Source organism: Tachyglossus aculeatus, chromosome X3 (assembly GCF_015852505.1).
Source record: "Tachyglossus aculeatus isolate mTacAcu1 chromosome X3, mTacAcu1.pri, whole genome shotgun sequence".
In the NCBI taxonomy this organism is placed as follows: Eukaryota; Metazoa; Chordata; class Mammalia; order Monotremata; family Tachyglossidae; genus Tachyglossus; species Tachyglossus aculeatus.
The window spans coordinates 30,605,239-30,619,111 of NC_052099.1; the positions used below are offsets into that span (position 1 = coordinate 30,605,239).

Genomic DNA, 13,873 nt, shown 5'->3' on the forward strand with positions numbered 1-13,873 from the left:
TACAGTAAGAGTGCGCAAACTCGGATTTATTTTTATGCTGGGGGAAAAAAGAAACTTTTCAGAAAGACAACAGCCAGAATCTGTGGTGTGTTCTTACTAGGAAATGATTTCATGAAATTAAAAATTGTTGGCAAATTGGGCCCTGGTTCAAACAAGGTCTTTCCCCTTCCATCCCCAGAGACAGAGAGAGCGCATTCTTATTTACCCAGGCTGGGCAACAAAATGCCATTATCTAGATTTTCTTTTTTTTAATGGTACTTAAGTACTTACTATGTGTCAAACACTGTTCTAGGCGCTGGGGTGGGTACAAGTTAATAATAATAATAATAATAATGATAATAATGGCGGCATTTGTTAACTAGACCGGAGACAGTCCCTGTCCCACGTGGGGCTCACAGTCCAAGTAGGAGGCGGAATGGGTTTTGAATCCCCATTTTGCAGTTGAGAAAACCAAGGCACAGAGAAGTTAAGTGATGTGCCCAAGGTCACACAGAAGGTAAGGAGCCGGGATTAGAACCCAGGTCCTCTGCCCCCCAGCCCTGTGCTCTTTCCACTAGGCCACGCTGCTTCTCCATTACCGAGTCAGTGGGAAATAGGTTGCCATCGTTTGATGGCTCTTTGTATCTTTTTCAAAAACCATAAGGTCAGGGGCGGGGAAGAAAAGATGGCTAGAGAGAAAGGGACAGGGGAAACACTGAACGGAGAGAAGAGCTTGGGAGGGAGGAATATGATAAAAGGAATATGATAAGTGCTTAGTACAGTGCTCTGCACACAGAAAGCGCTCAATAAATCGGATTGAATGAAAGGGAAGGTGATGACGGGGACCCTCTTAGAGGCAGAGGATCAGAGCACCTGCCTCAGGAGCTACAGCCAAGGCAACACAGGCTTCGACGGGCAGCAGTGGTGGCACCGCGGCTTCCTAGGAGTCCAGCAGAGGCCAAGCCCACGTTCCCATCATCATCATCATCATCAATCGTATTTATTGAGCGTTTACTATGTGCAGAGCACTGTACTAAGCGCTTGGGAAGTACAAATTGGCTCTGAAAAGCGGGCTACATCTCGGACCCTGAAGCGAATGGTCAGGGCAGAGCCCGTCAAGAGCGGAATTCTCCGAGATCTTCAGGTTAACACGCTTATCGCATACCATTCTGCAACTAGTTTTCAAAGCCAGTCAGTGCACAACGTGTAACAAAGACATGCACGGCTTAGGGGATCGAGCCCGGACCCGGGAGTCAGAAGGACCTGGGTTCTAATTCCGGCTCCGCCACTTGTCTGCTGGGCGACCTCGGGCAAGTCGCTTCACTTCTCTGGGCCTCAGTTCCCTCATCTATAAAACGGGGATTATGACCGTGAGCCCCACGCAGGACAGGGAACTGTGTCCAACTCGATCTGCTTGTATCCATCCCAGCTCTGAGGCCACGGGGAGACACCCGTGGATGCTTACACAGAGGGCATTTACTGAGCGCTTACTATGTGCAGGGCACTTATTAAGTGTTTGGGAGGGTCCAATAAACAACATAACAGTTGGCAGGCACGTTCCCTGCACACAAAGTGAGTTGTTACTTCCCTAGCCCAAGGGGAAGGGCACAAAGGACATCCTGGTATGAAGACTGTTACGGGGAAGGGGTGTTCATGGGACCACCTGGTAGGGGCTGGGAGAGAGATTACTACCCTCCTGTCTCTTTTCTCCCTGGGAAATTTCTGTGCCTAGAAGGGGAGTTGGAGACAAACAGAGCAGACAACAAGAGAAGCAAGTGTGACCTACTGGATAGAACACGGGCCTGGGACTCCAAAGGACCCGGGTTCTAATCCCACATCCGCCACTGCTGCGTGGCCTTGGGCACATCACGTCACTTCTCTGGGCCTCAGTTACCTCATCTGTAAGATGAGAATTGAGACTGCGAGCCCCGTATGGGACATGGACCGTGTCCAACCTGCGATGAGCTGGTATCTCCCCCGGCGCTTAATTCAGTGCCTGGCATATAGCAAGTGCATAACAAATGCCATTAAAAGAAAAACAAACAATAAAACCAACAAAACACATACTGGGGGAGTGACTCTACTTCAAGTGAAGATTAAATGGGGGACCAGGGAGACAACACTCGCCCTTCCACTTCTCCTGGAGGGGTGAGGGTTACCCGCAGATACTTCAGTTATTCACTGGAGAAAAAAACCAACCGCCACAGATAAGCATTCTAGATACTTCTTTAAAGCACTAGATTATTACACTGCTCCACAGTTTGATAGGAGGGCCTTCATAGCCCGTAAAATTACTGTCAAATAAATAAGCCTTCTTTTAACCAGGCACGCCGGGAACGAAGGCTGATTCTGCCACCTCTGTTCACATCAATCGTGTACCCCTATAAATTACCCAACAGGCGAAGAACCTCGTTAGCTGTTTCAGCAGACGGTCGCCTTGCCTCCAGTGTATAAACCGCAACCTCTCAAGGACTTTTTAGGAAACAGATGTCAGCAAACAAGATGTCCAACCTGTAGACCGGCACATTAACCTGCAAAGCTACCGGCCAAGGAAAGGTGCTCTGAAGGGAAGGCCAGCGAATGTTTTTTTCCCAAAATGTGGGCTGAGGGTGCCGGAGGCCACGGTTGAAAAGGGGAGACGGCCTCCACTGTTCCAAACTCACTGCAAGTCGAAGACGGCTCGACTCTCTGTAGTAGAGAAGGGGCGATTCGTTCAGTCTGCTGCAGATTTCGGGTCTTCGGGAGTTTCTCTAAAAGTCCTGAAAGAAAATAATGGGTTCATTCATTGATTCATTCAATTGTATTTATTGAGCACTTACTGTGTGCAGAGCACTGTACCACACGCTTGGGAAGTACAAGTTGGCGACATATAGAGACGGTCCCTACCCAACAACGGCTCACAGTCTAGAAGGGGGAGATAGACAACAAAACCTGTGGACAGGTGGCAAGTCATCAGAATAAATAGAAGTAAAGCTAGATGCACATCATGAACAAAATGAATAGAATAGTAAATATATACAAGTAAAATAAATAGAGTAATCAATCTATACAAAAATATATACAGGGGCTGTGGGGAGGGGAAGGAGGTAGGGCGGGGGGGGATGGGGAGGAGGAGAGGAAAAAGGGGGCTCAGTCTGGGAAGGCCTCCTGGAAGAGGTGAGCTCTCAGTAGGGCTCTGAAGAGAGGAAGAGAGTTAGTTTGGCGGATGTGCGGAGGGAGGGTATTCCGGGCCAGGGGGAGGACGTGGGCCGGGGGTCGACGGCGGGACGGGAGAGAAGGAGGCACGGTGAGGAGGTGAGCGGCGGCACAGGAGCGGAGGGTGCGGGCTGGGCTGGAGAAGGACGGAAGGGAGGTGAGGTAGGAGGGGGCGAGGGGATGGAGAGCACTGGGACACAGTCAGAAACTATAACAGAGATAATCAATCAATCGTATTTATTGAGCACTTACTGTGTGCAGAGCACTGTACTAAGGGCTTGGGAAGTACAAGTTGGCAACATATAGAGACGGTCCCTACCCAACAGTGGGCTCACAGTCTAGAAGGGGGAGACAGAGAACAAAACATATTAACAAAATAAAATAAATAGAATAGATATGTACAAGTAAAATAAATAAATAGAGTAATAAATATGAACAGGCATGTATACATATGGTGCTGTGGGGAAGGGAAGGAGGTAAGACAGGGGATGGAGAGGGGGAGGAGGGGAAGAGGAAGGAGGGGGCTTAGTCTGGGAAGGCCTCCTGGAGGAGGTGAGCTCTCAGTAGGGCCTTGAAGGGAGGAAGAGAGCTAGCTTGGCGGATGGGCAGAAGGAGGGCATTCCAGGCCCGGGGGATGACGTGGGCCGGGGGTTGATGGCGGGACAGGCGAGAACGAGGCCTAACGGTGAGGAGATTAGCGGCAGAGGATCGGAGGGTGCGGGCTGGGCTGGAGAAGATAACCATACACAGTGAGAAAGGGAAGACTATTTTAGCAAACAGGGAAACAGTCTCCTTCACTCTGTCCACAGTTGGGAGATGGTTTAAAGGTGGCTCTACAGTTTATGAGGATAAAATGATAATCTGTACTATTGTGATTGGGGTTCTCATCCCGGCTGTGCCGCTTGCCTGCTGCGGGACCTTGGGCGAGATACTTCACCTCTCTGGGCCTCAGTTACCTCACCTGTTAAATGGGGATGAAGACTGTGGACCCCACGTGGGACGTGGACCGTGTCCGACCTGATTACGTTGTATCTACACCAGAGTTTTGAACAGTGCCTGGCACATGTTAAGCACTTAACAGATACCATTAAAAAAACACCACCACCCCCGGACTTCATACTTTTGAATCTTTGTAACTACAGAGTTGGGGCTAATTAATTAGTTGACTAATGAGAGAAGGAGCATGACCCAGTGGAAAGAGCAGACACCAGAAAATCAGAGGACCTGGGTACTAATCCCAGATTTGCCCTTTGGTTACTGTGCAACCTTGGGCAAGTCACAGCATTCCTCTGTGCCTTGATTTCTTCAACTGTAAGATGGGGACTCAGTACCTGTTCTTCCCACTACTTAGAATGTGATTCCCACGCGGTACAGGAACTGTGTCTCCCCGCCATCTTACCTCCTTCCCTTCCCCACAGCAACTGTATATATGTTTGTACATATTTATTACTCTATTTATTTATTTATTTTACTTGTACATATCTATTCTATTTATTTTATTTTGTTAGTATGTTTGGTTTTGTTCTGTCTCCCCCTTTTAAACTGTGAGCCCACTGTTGGGTAGGGACTGTCTCTATATGTTGCCAATTTGTACTTCCCAAGCGCTTAGTACAGTGCTCTGCACATAGTAAGCACTCAATAAATACAATTGATGATGATGTGTCTGACCTGATTAACTTGTATCTTCCCCAGAGCTTAGACCCATGCTTGACACTGAGTAAGTGCTTAAAAAATATAACATCAACAACAATAACAACAATAACTGTACTTTTGGAGAGCTGGACCCCAAACTGAAAACAATACAAAGTTATTCCAAGGTTTCATGTTTTAATTTCTGTTCCTTTCATGTTGACAGTCTTCCTGGCTTTCTAGTGTCTTTCTACTGTCAAGACAGAGATCGTGTCCACCGATGCCTTTGCACTTTCTGAAGTGTTTAGTGCAGTGCTCTGCACATAGCAAGTGCTTAACAAATACCACGGATCGATTGGTTGAAATGGAACCAAAATTTTGACACCTTTCCAGGCTGTCGATTCTGGTAATCTCATTTTGGAAATTGCGCCATTTTTTTTTGTTCCAAGAATTATATTTATAACTGAAATAAACTTACCTCCCGTTCCCCCACCCACCATTTCAATTTTTTGGAAAGGGTGAGAGCACAAGAGGGGAAAGTAAGCCCACGAACTCTTCCTCTGATTTTCCAACTAAAACTGGGGGAAAGGCAAATCCTCGGAGCATGCTGGCTATAGACAAATTAAAACAGAGCAGAGCAGGAGGCAGTGGCTAACGACGCTTGGCCCAAACTCACCAACCACCCAAGCTGACACTTTTGAAAAGCGGGCCATCTGTGGATACAGGCAAGGAGAGTTCCGGGTGGACTCCGGATTTAAAGATGTTAATTCTTGCGAGACCATGAGGAAAGATTGGGGAAAGAGATAAAGGGCGATGTAATTGTCCCAGAAAAATGGCAAGGGAAGATAAGTCGCTGTCTGTATAATTCAGAATTTTCAGACGCCTACTAAAAAATCACGAGGACATTTGGACTACTTAATCTGTATTTCGAGATGAACCGTTTTCCCCCACCTCCTCTCCTTGAAATGCTTTGCTCGGCATTACTTTTTTCTGCTCTTTGGGAGAGGGGAGAGTTGTGAAAACATCAGCCCGAACTACACTGTGAGCCCACTGTTGGGTAGGGACTGTCTCTATATGTTGCCAACTTGTACTTCCCAAGCGCTTAGTACAATGCTCTGCACACAGTAAGCGCTCAATAAATATGATTGATTGATTGATTGACATGATTAAACAGCGGTTCCCTTCGGACTGTCGATTTTCATTTTCACAATGTCAGGATACCGTCTTGGGCCCGAACTGCAGCGTCAAAGGAAAGCTTTCGGTGACTGCTTGGGTCCACCCCGTCCCCGTCACTCGGCTGGTCTTCCTCACAGTCCCTCACCGGGGGAAGGGAAAAAGGGGGCTCCGTGTGGGAAGGCTTCCTGGAGGAGGTGGGCTCTCAGTAGGGCTTTGAAGGGAGGAAGGGAGCTACCTCGCTGGATGTGTGAAGGGAGGGCATTCCAGGCCAGAGGAATTCTAAACCTGGCTCCTAACTAATCAGTTTTCCTCTCCTCTTCCCCATCCCCTCCACCCTACCTCCTTCCCCTCCCCACAGCACCCGTACATATGTTTGTACAGATTTATTACTCTATTTATTTTACTTGTACATATTTACTATTCTATTTATTTTGTTAATGGTGTGCATTTAGCTTTAATTCTACTTGTTCTGACGACTTGACACCTGTCCACATGTTTTGTGTTGTTGTCTGTCTCCCCCTTCAAGACTGTGAGCCCGTTGCTGGGTAGGGACCGTCTCTAGATGTCGCCGGCTTGGACTTCCCAAGCGCTTAGTACAGTGCTCTGCACACAGTAAGCGCTCAATAGATACGATTGAATGAATGAATGAATGAATGAGCTCACCCGTGTAGCTGGGACGGGGTGGACAGGGAAGCCGTGGGACTCACTAACATGGCGCTGTAGATGTTGGAGGCGACGACCAGGATACAGAGGAGGATGGGACCTATGATGGCCCCTTCCAGGCCTAGATAGTAGGCCCCTCCAGCCACCGCTAAGCCCGTCAAGTAGGGATGGCCGCCTCTGGAATCACAAAACAGAAGGGTTGAGAATTACCACGGGATCTGCTGAATGACCCTGGAGATGAAACGAGGTCGCTTAAACTTAAAAAAAAAAAAAAAAATTGGTGAACACCTTTCCGAGGAAGATTCATTCATTTCATTCAGTTGTATTTACTGGACACTTACTGTGTGCAGAGCACTGACCTAAGCGCTTGGGAGGGTACAACAGAACAATGAACAAGCACAATTCCTGCCCACAATGCGCTTAGTCTAGACAGTGCATGACAGGAATCACCTGCCTGCGTGGTCGGTTTGATACATGTGGTGAAAAATAGCCCTCATTTCTCCTACTCCCTTCTGAGTCACCTATGGACTTGGATCTGTACTCTTTAAGCACTTAATGATAGCATTTATTAATAATAATAATAATAATAATGATGGCATTTATTAAGCGCTTACTATGTGCAAAGCACTATTAAGCGCTTACTATGTGCAAAGCACCATTCTAAGCGCTGGGTATTCAAAGCACTTGATACTCACCCCACCTTCAGCTCCACAACACTCATCATATCCATTATTTACTTTAATATCTGTCTTCCCCTCTAGATTCTAAGCTCCCTGTGGGCTGGGCCTGTGTTTACAAACTCTGTTGTATTGTACTCTCCCAAGTGCTTAGCACGTTTAGAGAAGCAGCGTGGCTCAATGGAAAGAGCCCGGGGCTTTGGAGTCAGAGGTCATGGGTTCAAAGCCCGGCTCCGCCACTTGTCAGCTGCGTGACTTTGGGCAAGTCACAACTTCTCTGGGCCTCAGTTAACTCATCTGTAAAATGGGGATTAAGACTGTGAGCCCCTTTGGGACAACCTGATCACCTTGTAACCTCCCCAGCGCTTAATAAATGCCATTATTATATTATTATTACGGTGCTCTGCACTCAATAAGTGCTCCACAAACACCAATCAATCGTATTTATTGAGTGCTTACTGTGTGCAGAGCACTGTACTAAGCGCTTGGGAAGTACAAGTTGGCAACATATAGAGACAGTCCCTACCCAACAGTGGGCTCACAGTCTAAAAGGGGGAGACAGACAACAAAACCAAACATACTAACAAAATAAAATAAATAGAATAGATATGTACAAGTAAAATAGAGTAATAAATATGTACAAACATATATACAGGTGTATATATACATATACACATACATATATTGTATATATACATATACAATATACATATATATATGTATATTGACTAATGACCATGACTGAATGACTGAATTCCCATTTTCTTCCCTGGCCCAAGTTCAGCACACTAGTTATTCCTGACCAGTGTATATTCTGGAACAAGCCCTCTTGGGGCTCAGTTCACGGGCTATAATACTTCCAGGACCAGGAAAAAACAGCCGGTGACACCTCTGAGGGCCCAGTAACAACGGCAGTACGCTCCGCCGCCGTCTGATTCCGAATTTTCCAACCCGGTCCCTAATCAGCGGCCCCTAATCAGCGGAGAGATGGGATAGGAACCATGTGGTCCTAAGAAGGAGAGGAGCAGAGGTGGCTGCCTTTCTTTTTCTAGTCCAGTAATGGAAGCACTACCAGGGGGGCAGTGTGGTCTAGTGGAGAGAGCACAGTCCTGGGAGTCAAGACGTCCTGGGTTTTAGGCCAGGCTCTGCCATTTATAATAATAATAATAATAATTTTGGTATTTGTTAAGCGCTTACTATGTGCCAAGCACTGGGGGAGATACAAGGTAATCGGGTTGTCCCACATGGGGCTCACAGTCTTAATCGCCATTTTCCAGATGAGGCAACTGAGGCACAGAGAAGTTAAGTGATTTGCCCAAAGCTGATAAGTGGCGGAGCCGGGATCAGAACCCATGACCTCTGACTCCCAAGCCCGCTCTCTTTCCACTGAGCCACGCTGCTTGCCATTTGCCCGTTGTGTGACCTTGGGCCAGTCGCTTGATTTCTCTGGGCCCCAGGTTTCTCATCTTTAAGATGGGGATTCAATACCGGTTCTCTCGCCACCTTAGACTGTGAGCTCTGGGGACCGTTTCACTTTTATTTATTGGTATTTGTTAAGCGCTTACCCTGAACTAAGAACTGGGGTAGTTACAAGTTACTCGGGTTGGACATAGTCCATGTCCCACATGGGGGCTCACAGCCTTAACCCCCGTTTTACAGATGAGGTAACTGAGGCCCGGAGAAGCGAAGACTCTGTCCTACTTGCTTTGCTTGATCTACCTCAGTGCTTAGTTCCACGCTTGGAAGACAGCAAGAGCTCGACGAATACCACTCGATGACCATTTTGGGTCTGCCGGCCCATCGGCGGGATCGCGTTTGGTTTCCAGCCCCTCTCCCATTAAAAATCAAGCACGAGAGAGGGAGCGGAAGGTGGCGAAAGGACCGTGTGCGGAACACTTACCCCGATATATCAGAGTAGATCGCGGTGTCCACGAAGTATGTCGGCAGTAGGTGAAACACCAGGAGCAAGATGGCTTTGCAGCCGGCCCCTTGGGTCAGCCACAGGTCCAGAACGGCGGGGATGGCAGCCCAGTACGTCCCTAAAAACGGAACCGCTCCCAGGATCGCGGCCAACGCTGGGATCATCGGGGCCGACGGGGGAGAGCACAGAGGCAGGTTCAGATGGCGGCGAAACTGTCGGGGCTGGGGCGGCATTTTGGCTTGGAAAACGTTTGCCGTGAGAATTTTTCTTGCCCGGGAAATACAATACCCTTTCACAGGGATGCGAGTGTTCATTTTCATTTTTCACAAGTGTTCACACCAACAAATATACGAACGCAAAAACTTCTTTGTCTATTGAGAGAGCTTTATGCATTAATAATAATAATAATAATGATGGCATTTATTAAGCGCTTACTATGTGCAAAGCACTGTTCTAAGTGCTGGGGAGGTTACAAGGTGATCAGGTTGTCCCACGGGGGGCTCACAGTCTTAATCCCCATTTTACAGATGAGGTAACTGAGGCACAGAGAAGTGACTTGCCCAAAGTCACACAGCTGACAATTGGCGGAGCCGGGATTTGAACCCATGACCTCTGACTCCAAAGCCCGGGCTCTTTCCACTGAGCCACGCTGCTTCTATTAATCATTACTTTTATGTATTAACTGTACATAATAATGTCTAGGTCGGTCTCCCTCTAGACTTGTGGGAAGGGATCATGTCTACCAATTTTGTTATATGGTACTTTCTCAAGTGCTTAGCACAGGGCTCTACATAAAGAAAGCACTCAATAAATACCACCGATGATGATACACAGACTATATATATATATATATGTTCATTGTCATTTTTCAGTGTTCATTGTCATTTTTCACATATATTTGAAAATATATATGTGATATATACATGTGATATATTTTTCATATATCACAGACATATATATATATATATATATATATATCATCAGTATATAACAATAATGGCATTTATAAAGCGTTTACTATGTGCAAAGCACTGTTCTAAGCGCTGGAGCACTGTTCTAGTTTATATGCATAAACTAAATATATATATTGAACTGATCCGCTAACAGTTAAGATGACTTTTAAATGATCCTGATTGGTGGGCAGCTACAACTTCATTCAATCAGTCACATTTATTGCGCATTTACTGTGTGCAAAGCACTGTGCTATGCGCTTGGGAAAGTACACTATAAGTCTCCTTATCAAAACGCTACAGGAGGCAGAAGGGATGGGAAACTGTGCTAGATGACTGTTTTACACGAGCAGAAAGGCCTGAAAGCCTGTCCTGGAAAGAGAAAGTCATGAAAAGAAGAGCCAAAGCAGTGTGGCCTAATGAAAAGTACATGCGCCTGGGATCTAGAGGACCGGGATTCTAATCCCAGCTCCCCCACTTTCCTGCTGTGTGACCTTCGGGAAGTCATTTCACTTCTCTGTGCCTCAGTAACCTCATCTGTAAAATGGGGATTAAGACTGAGAGCCCCATGGGGGACAGGGATTGTGTCCAACCTGATTTTCACAAGTGTTCACACTAACAAATCTACGAACATAAAAACTTCTTTGTCTATTGAGAGAGCTTTATGCATTAATAATAATAATAATGATGGCATTTATTAAGCGCTTACTATGTGCAAAGCACTGTCCTAAGTTCTGGGGAGGTTACGAGGTGATCAGGTTGTCCCACGGGGGGCTCCTATCTACCCCACGGCTTAGTACAGTGCCTGGAACATAGTAAGCACTTAATAAATGCCGTAACAAAATACCGTTTTTAAAAAAGGAGCTTCTCGGAGGGGAAGAAAGGTTGAGGGGAAACTGGTCCACGCTTGATTATTACCGAAAAGACGGACGTATCTGCAAATGCTAATCAGGTACGATTAGTTCACCCCATAATATTGGACCAGGAGAAAAGTGAAGATAAATACACACTACTACATTTCCTAAGGCACAAGTTGGGGAAACCAAAAGATGAGATGCAAAGCAGTCTGAAAGCCGTCTGCGAGAGAAGGCAAATGACTATGCTCTGTATCGACAATGGTTGGCGGTTTGGGGTGGGCCCGGGTATCCCAGAGTTGTCGGGGGAGGAGGAAGAGGGTTCAGTGACGAGCTTTACCTGATGGTATGAAGACAATGTTGATCCCAAAGATGGTATGTGTCAGCCAGGTGTACAGCCCATAGAACCCGGCCATTTTGAGCGAAGCGTCAAACACACCTCTAAAATGATTAAACAGAAACAACTCTAGCAGCTCTCGCTTTAGCGGTGGACTTTTTAAACCCCTGGCAGCTTGGGAAATGGATGCACTTAGGCTTCTCGAAAACAATGCAAAATGTAACACATGACATTCCCTTGCTTGCTGCCCTGCTCCCTAAGTCTTCATGCGGCAATTTCTATTAGGGAAAAAGAGTTCTCACAATCTGCTTTAAAAAAAAATGAAAAAATGTCACGTTTGCCGTCATGCTCCTTTTCTTTTGTTTTCCTTGTTATTTCTCAGTTTTTTCAGTAGACTGTGAACCCAATGTAGGACAGGGACCGTGTCTATCCTGATTAACTTGAAGCTACCCTAGCACTTAGTAATAATAATAATAATGATGATGGTATTTGTTAAGTGCTTACTATGTGCAAAGCACTGTTCTAAGCGCTGGGGGGATACTAGGTGATCAGGTTGTCCCACGTGGGGCTCACAGTCTTAATCCCCATTTTACAGATGTGGTAACTGAGTCACAAAGAAGTGACTTGCCCAAAGTCACACAGCTGACAACTGGGGGAGATGGGATTTGAACCCATGACCTCTGACTCCAAAGCCCGGGCTCTTTCCACTGAACCACGCAGCTTCTCTAGCAGGCACCAGGCACTTAGTACAGTGCCTGGCACAGAGTAAGCACTTAATAAATTCCATTACAAAAACCAACAAAGAGCTGAGTTCAGAGAGCTAATCTGTTTTCCATCAAACGACAGGCTTTTGTCAAAAAAATTCTGACAAGTTCAAATTTCATTTTACAGTTTCATGCTTTTCCTCCACCTGAATATATTTTAAAAATGAACTTTTCATTGTCCCTCTTTATCCCCTCCAAACCTCTCTGCCCCAGGCCTTCTTGACGAAGGTCACCTGTGGCAAGAGGACTGCCTGAGTGTAGGGACCATCTCTATATGTTGCCAACGTCTACTTCCCAAGCGCTTAGTACAGTGCTCCGCACACAGTAAGCGCTCAATAAATACAATTGAATGAAGGAATGGGACAGATACTGCTCCCCTTATAATGTAATTCTGGAATCACTCCATCAACGGTATTTATTGAGCGCTCACTGTGTGCACAGCACTTTACTAACACTTGGGAGAGTACAACGCAACAGAGTTGGTAGGCATGTTTCCTGCTCACTGCGAGCTTACAGTCTAGAAGGGAAGACAGACATTAATAGGAATAAATTATGTACAAGTGCTGTGGGGCTGAGGGAGGGGTGAAGAAAGAGTGCAAACCCAAGGGCAAGGGAGTGGGAGAAGGGAGAAATGAGGCCTCCAGTCGAAAACCTCTTGGAGGAGACGTGCCTTCCATAAGGCTTTGAAGGCGGGGAGTGGGATCGTTTGTCGGCTAGGAAAAGGAAGGGCGCTCCAGATCTGGACTATGAGGGAGACCCTCGCCACTGAAACCACCATCTTTATTAACGGTGCACCTTCTTCGTGAACCCCCGTATTTTCTCCTTGAAAGGGATCGAGGAACCAACCCCCCGTTTTTCTTTGGACTGACGAAAGCTCAGAAGAATAATAATGGTATTAATAATGACATTTATTACGCATTTACTATGTGCAAAGCACTGTTCTAAGCGCCGGGGAAGTTACAAGGTGATCAGGTTGGCCCATGGGGGGGCTCACAATCTTAATCCCCATTTTACAGATGAGGGAACTGAGGCCCAGAGAAGTTAAGTGGCTTGCCCGAAGTCACACAGCTGCCAATTGGCGGAGCTGGGATCCGAACCCATGAACTCTGACTCCAAATAATAATAATAATAATGATTATGGCATTTATTAGGTGCTTACTATGTGCAAAGCACTGTTCTAAGCACTGGGGAGGTTACAAGGTGATCAGGTTGGCCCACGGGGGGCTCACAATCTTAATCCCCATTTTCCAGATGAGGGAACTGAGGCCCAGAGAAGTGAAGTGACTTGCCCAAAGTCACACAGCTGCCAATTGGCGGAGCTGGGATCCGAACCCATGAACTCTGACTCCAAATAATAATAATAATAATAATAATAATGATGATGGCATTTATTAAGCGCTTACTATGTGCAAAGCACTGTTCTAAGCGCTGGGGAGGTTACAAGGTGATCGGGTTGGCCCACGGAGGCCTCCCAATCTTGATCCCCATTTTACAGATGAGGGAACTGAGGCCCAGAGAAGTGAAGTGACTTGCCCAAAGTCACACAGCTGCCAATTGGCGGAGCTGGGATCTGAACCCATGAACTCTGACTCCAAATAATAATAATAATAATAATAACAATAATAATAATAATAATAATAATGGCATTTATTAAGCGCTTACTATGTGCAAAGCACTGTTCTAAGCGCTGGGGAGGTTACAAGGTGATCAGGTTGGCCCACGGGGGGC

At 46.5% G+C, this 13,873-nt stretch overlaps 1 protein-coding gene across 2 annotated transcripts in view; it reads right to left on the reverse strand.

The window, feature by feature from the left end:
- Window positions 1-1,964: 1,964 nt before the first annotated feature.
- Window positions 1,965-13,873, reverse strand: part of TMEM245 (transmembrane protein 245) — a 68,909-nt gene continuing 57,000 nt past the window's right edge. For both annotated transcript variants that reach the window (XM_038770466.1, XM_038770465.1), the window contains 4 exons: window positions 11,385-11,485; window positions 9,220-9,394; window positions 6,643-6,819; window positions 1,965-2,738 (listed from right to left, as the gene is read on the reverse strand). In XM_038770466.1, the coding sequence (XP_038626394.1) occupies window positions 2,693-2,738; window positions 6,643-6,819; window positions 9,220-9,394; window positions 11,385-11,485 (499 nt within the window). In that variant the 3' untranslated portion in view covers window positions 1,965-2,692. The remainder of the gene's footprint in view (window positions 2,739-6,642; window positions 6,820-9,219; window positions 9,395-11,384; window positions 11,486-13,873) is intronic.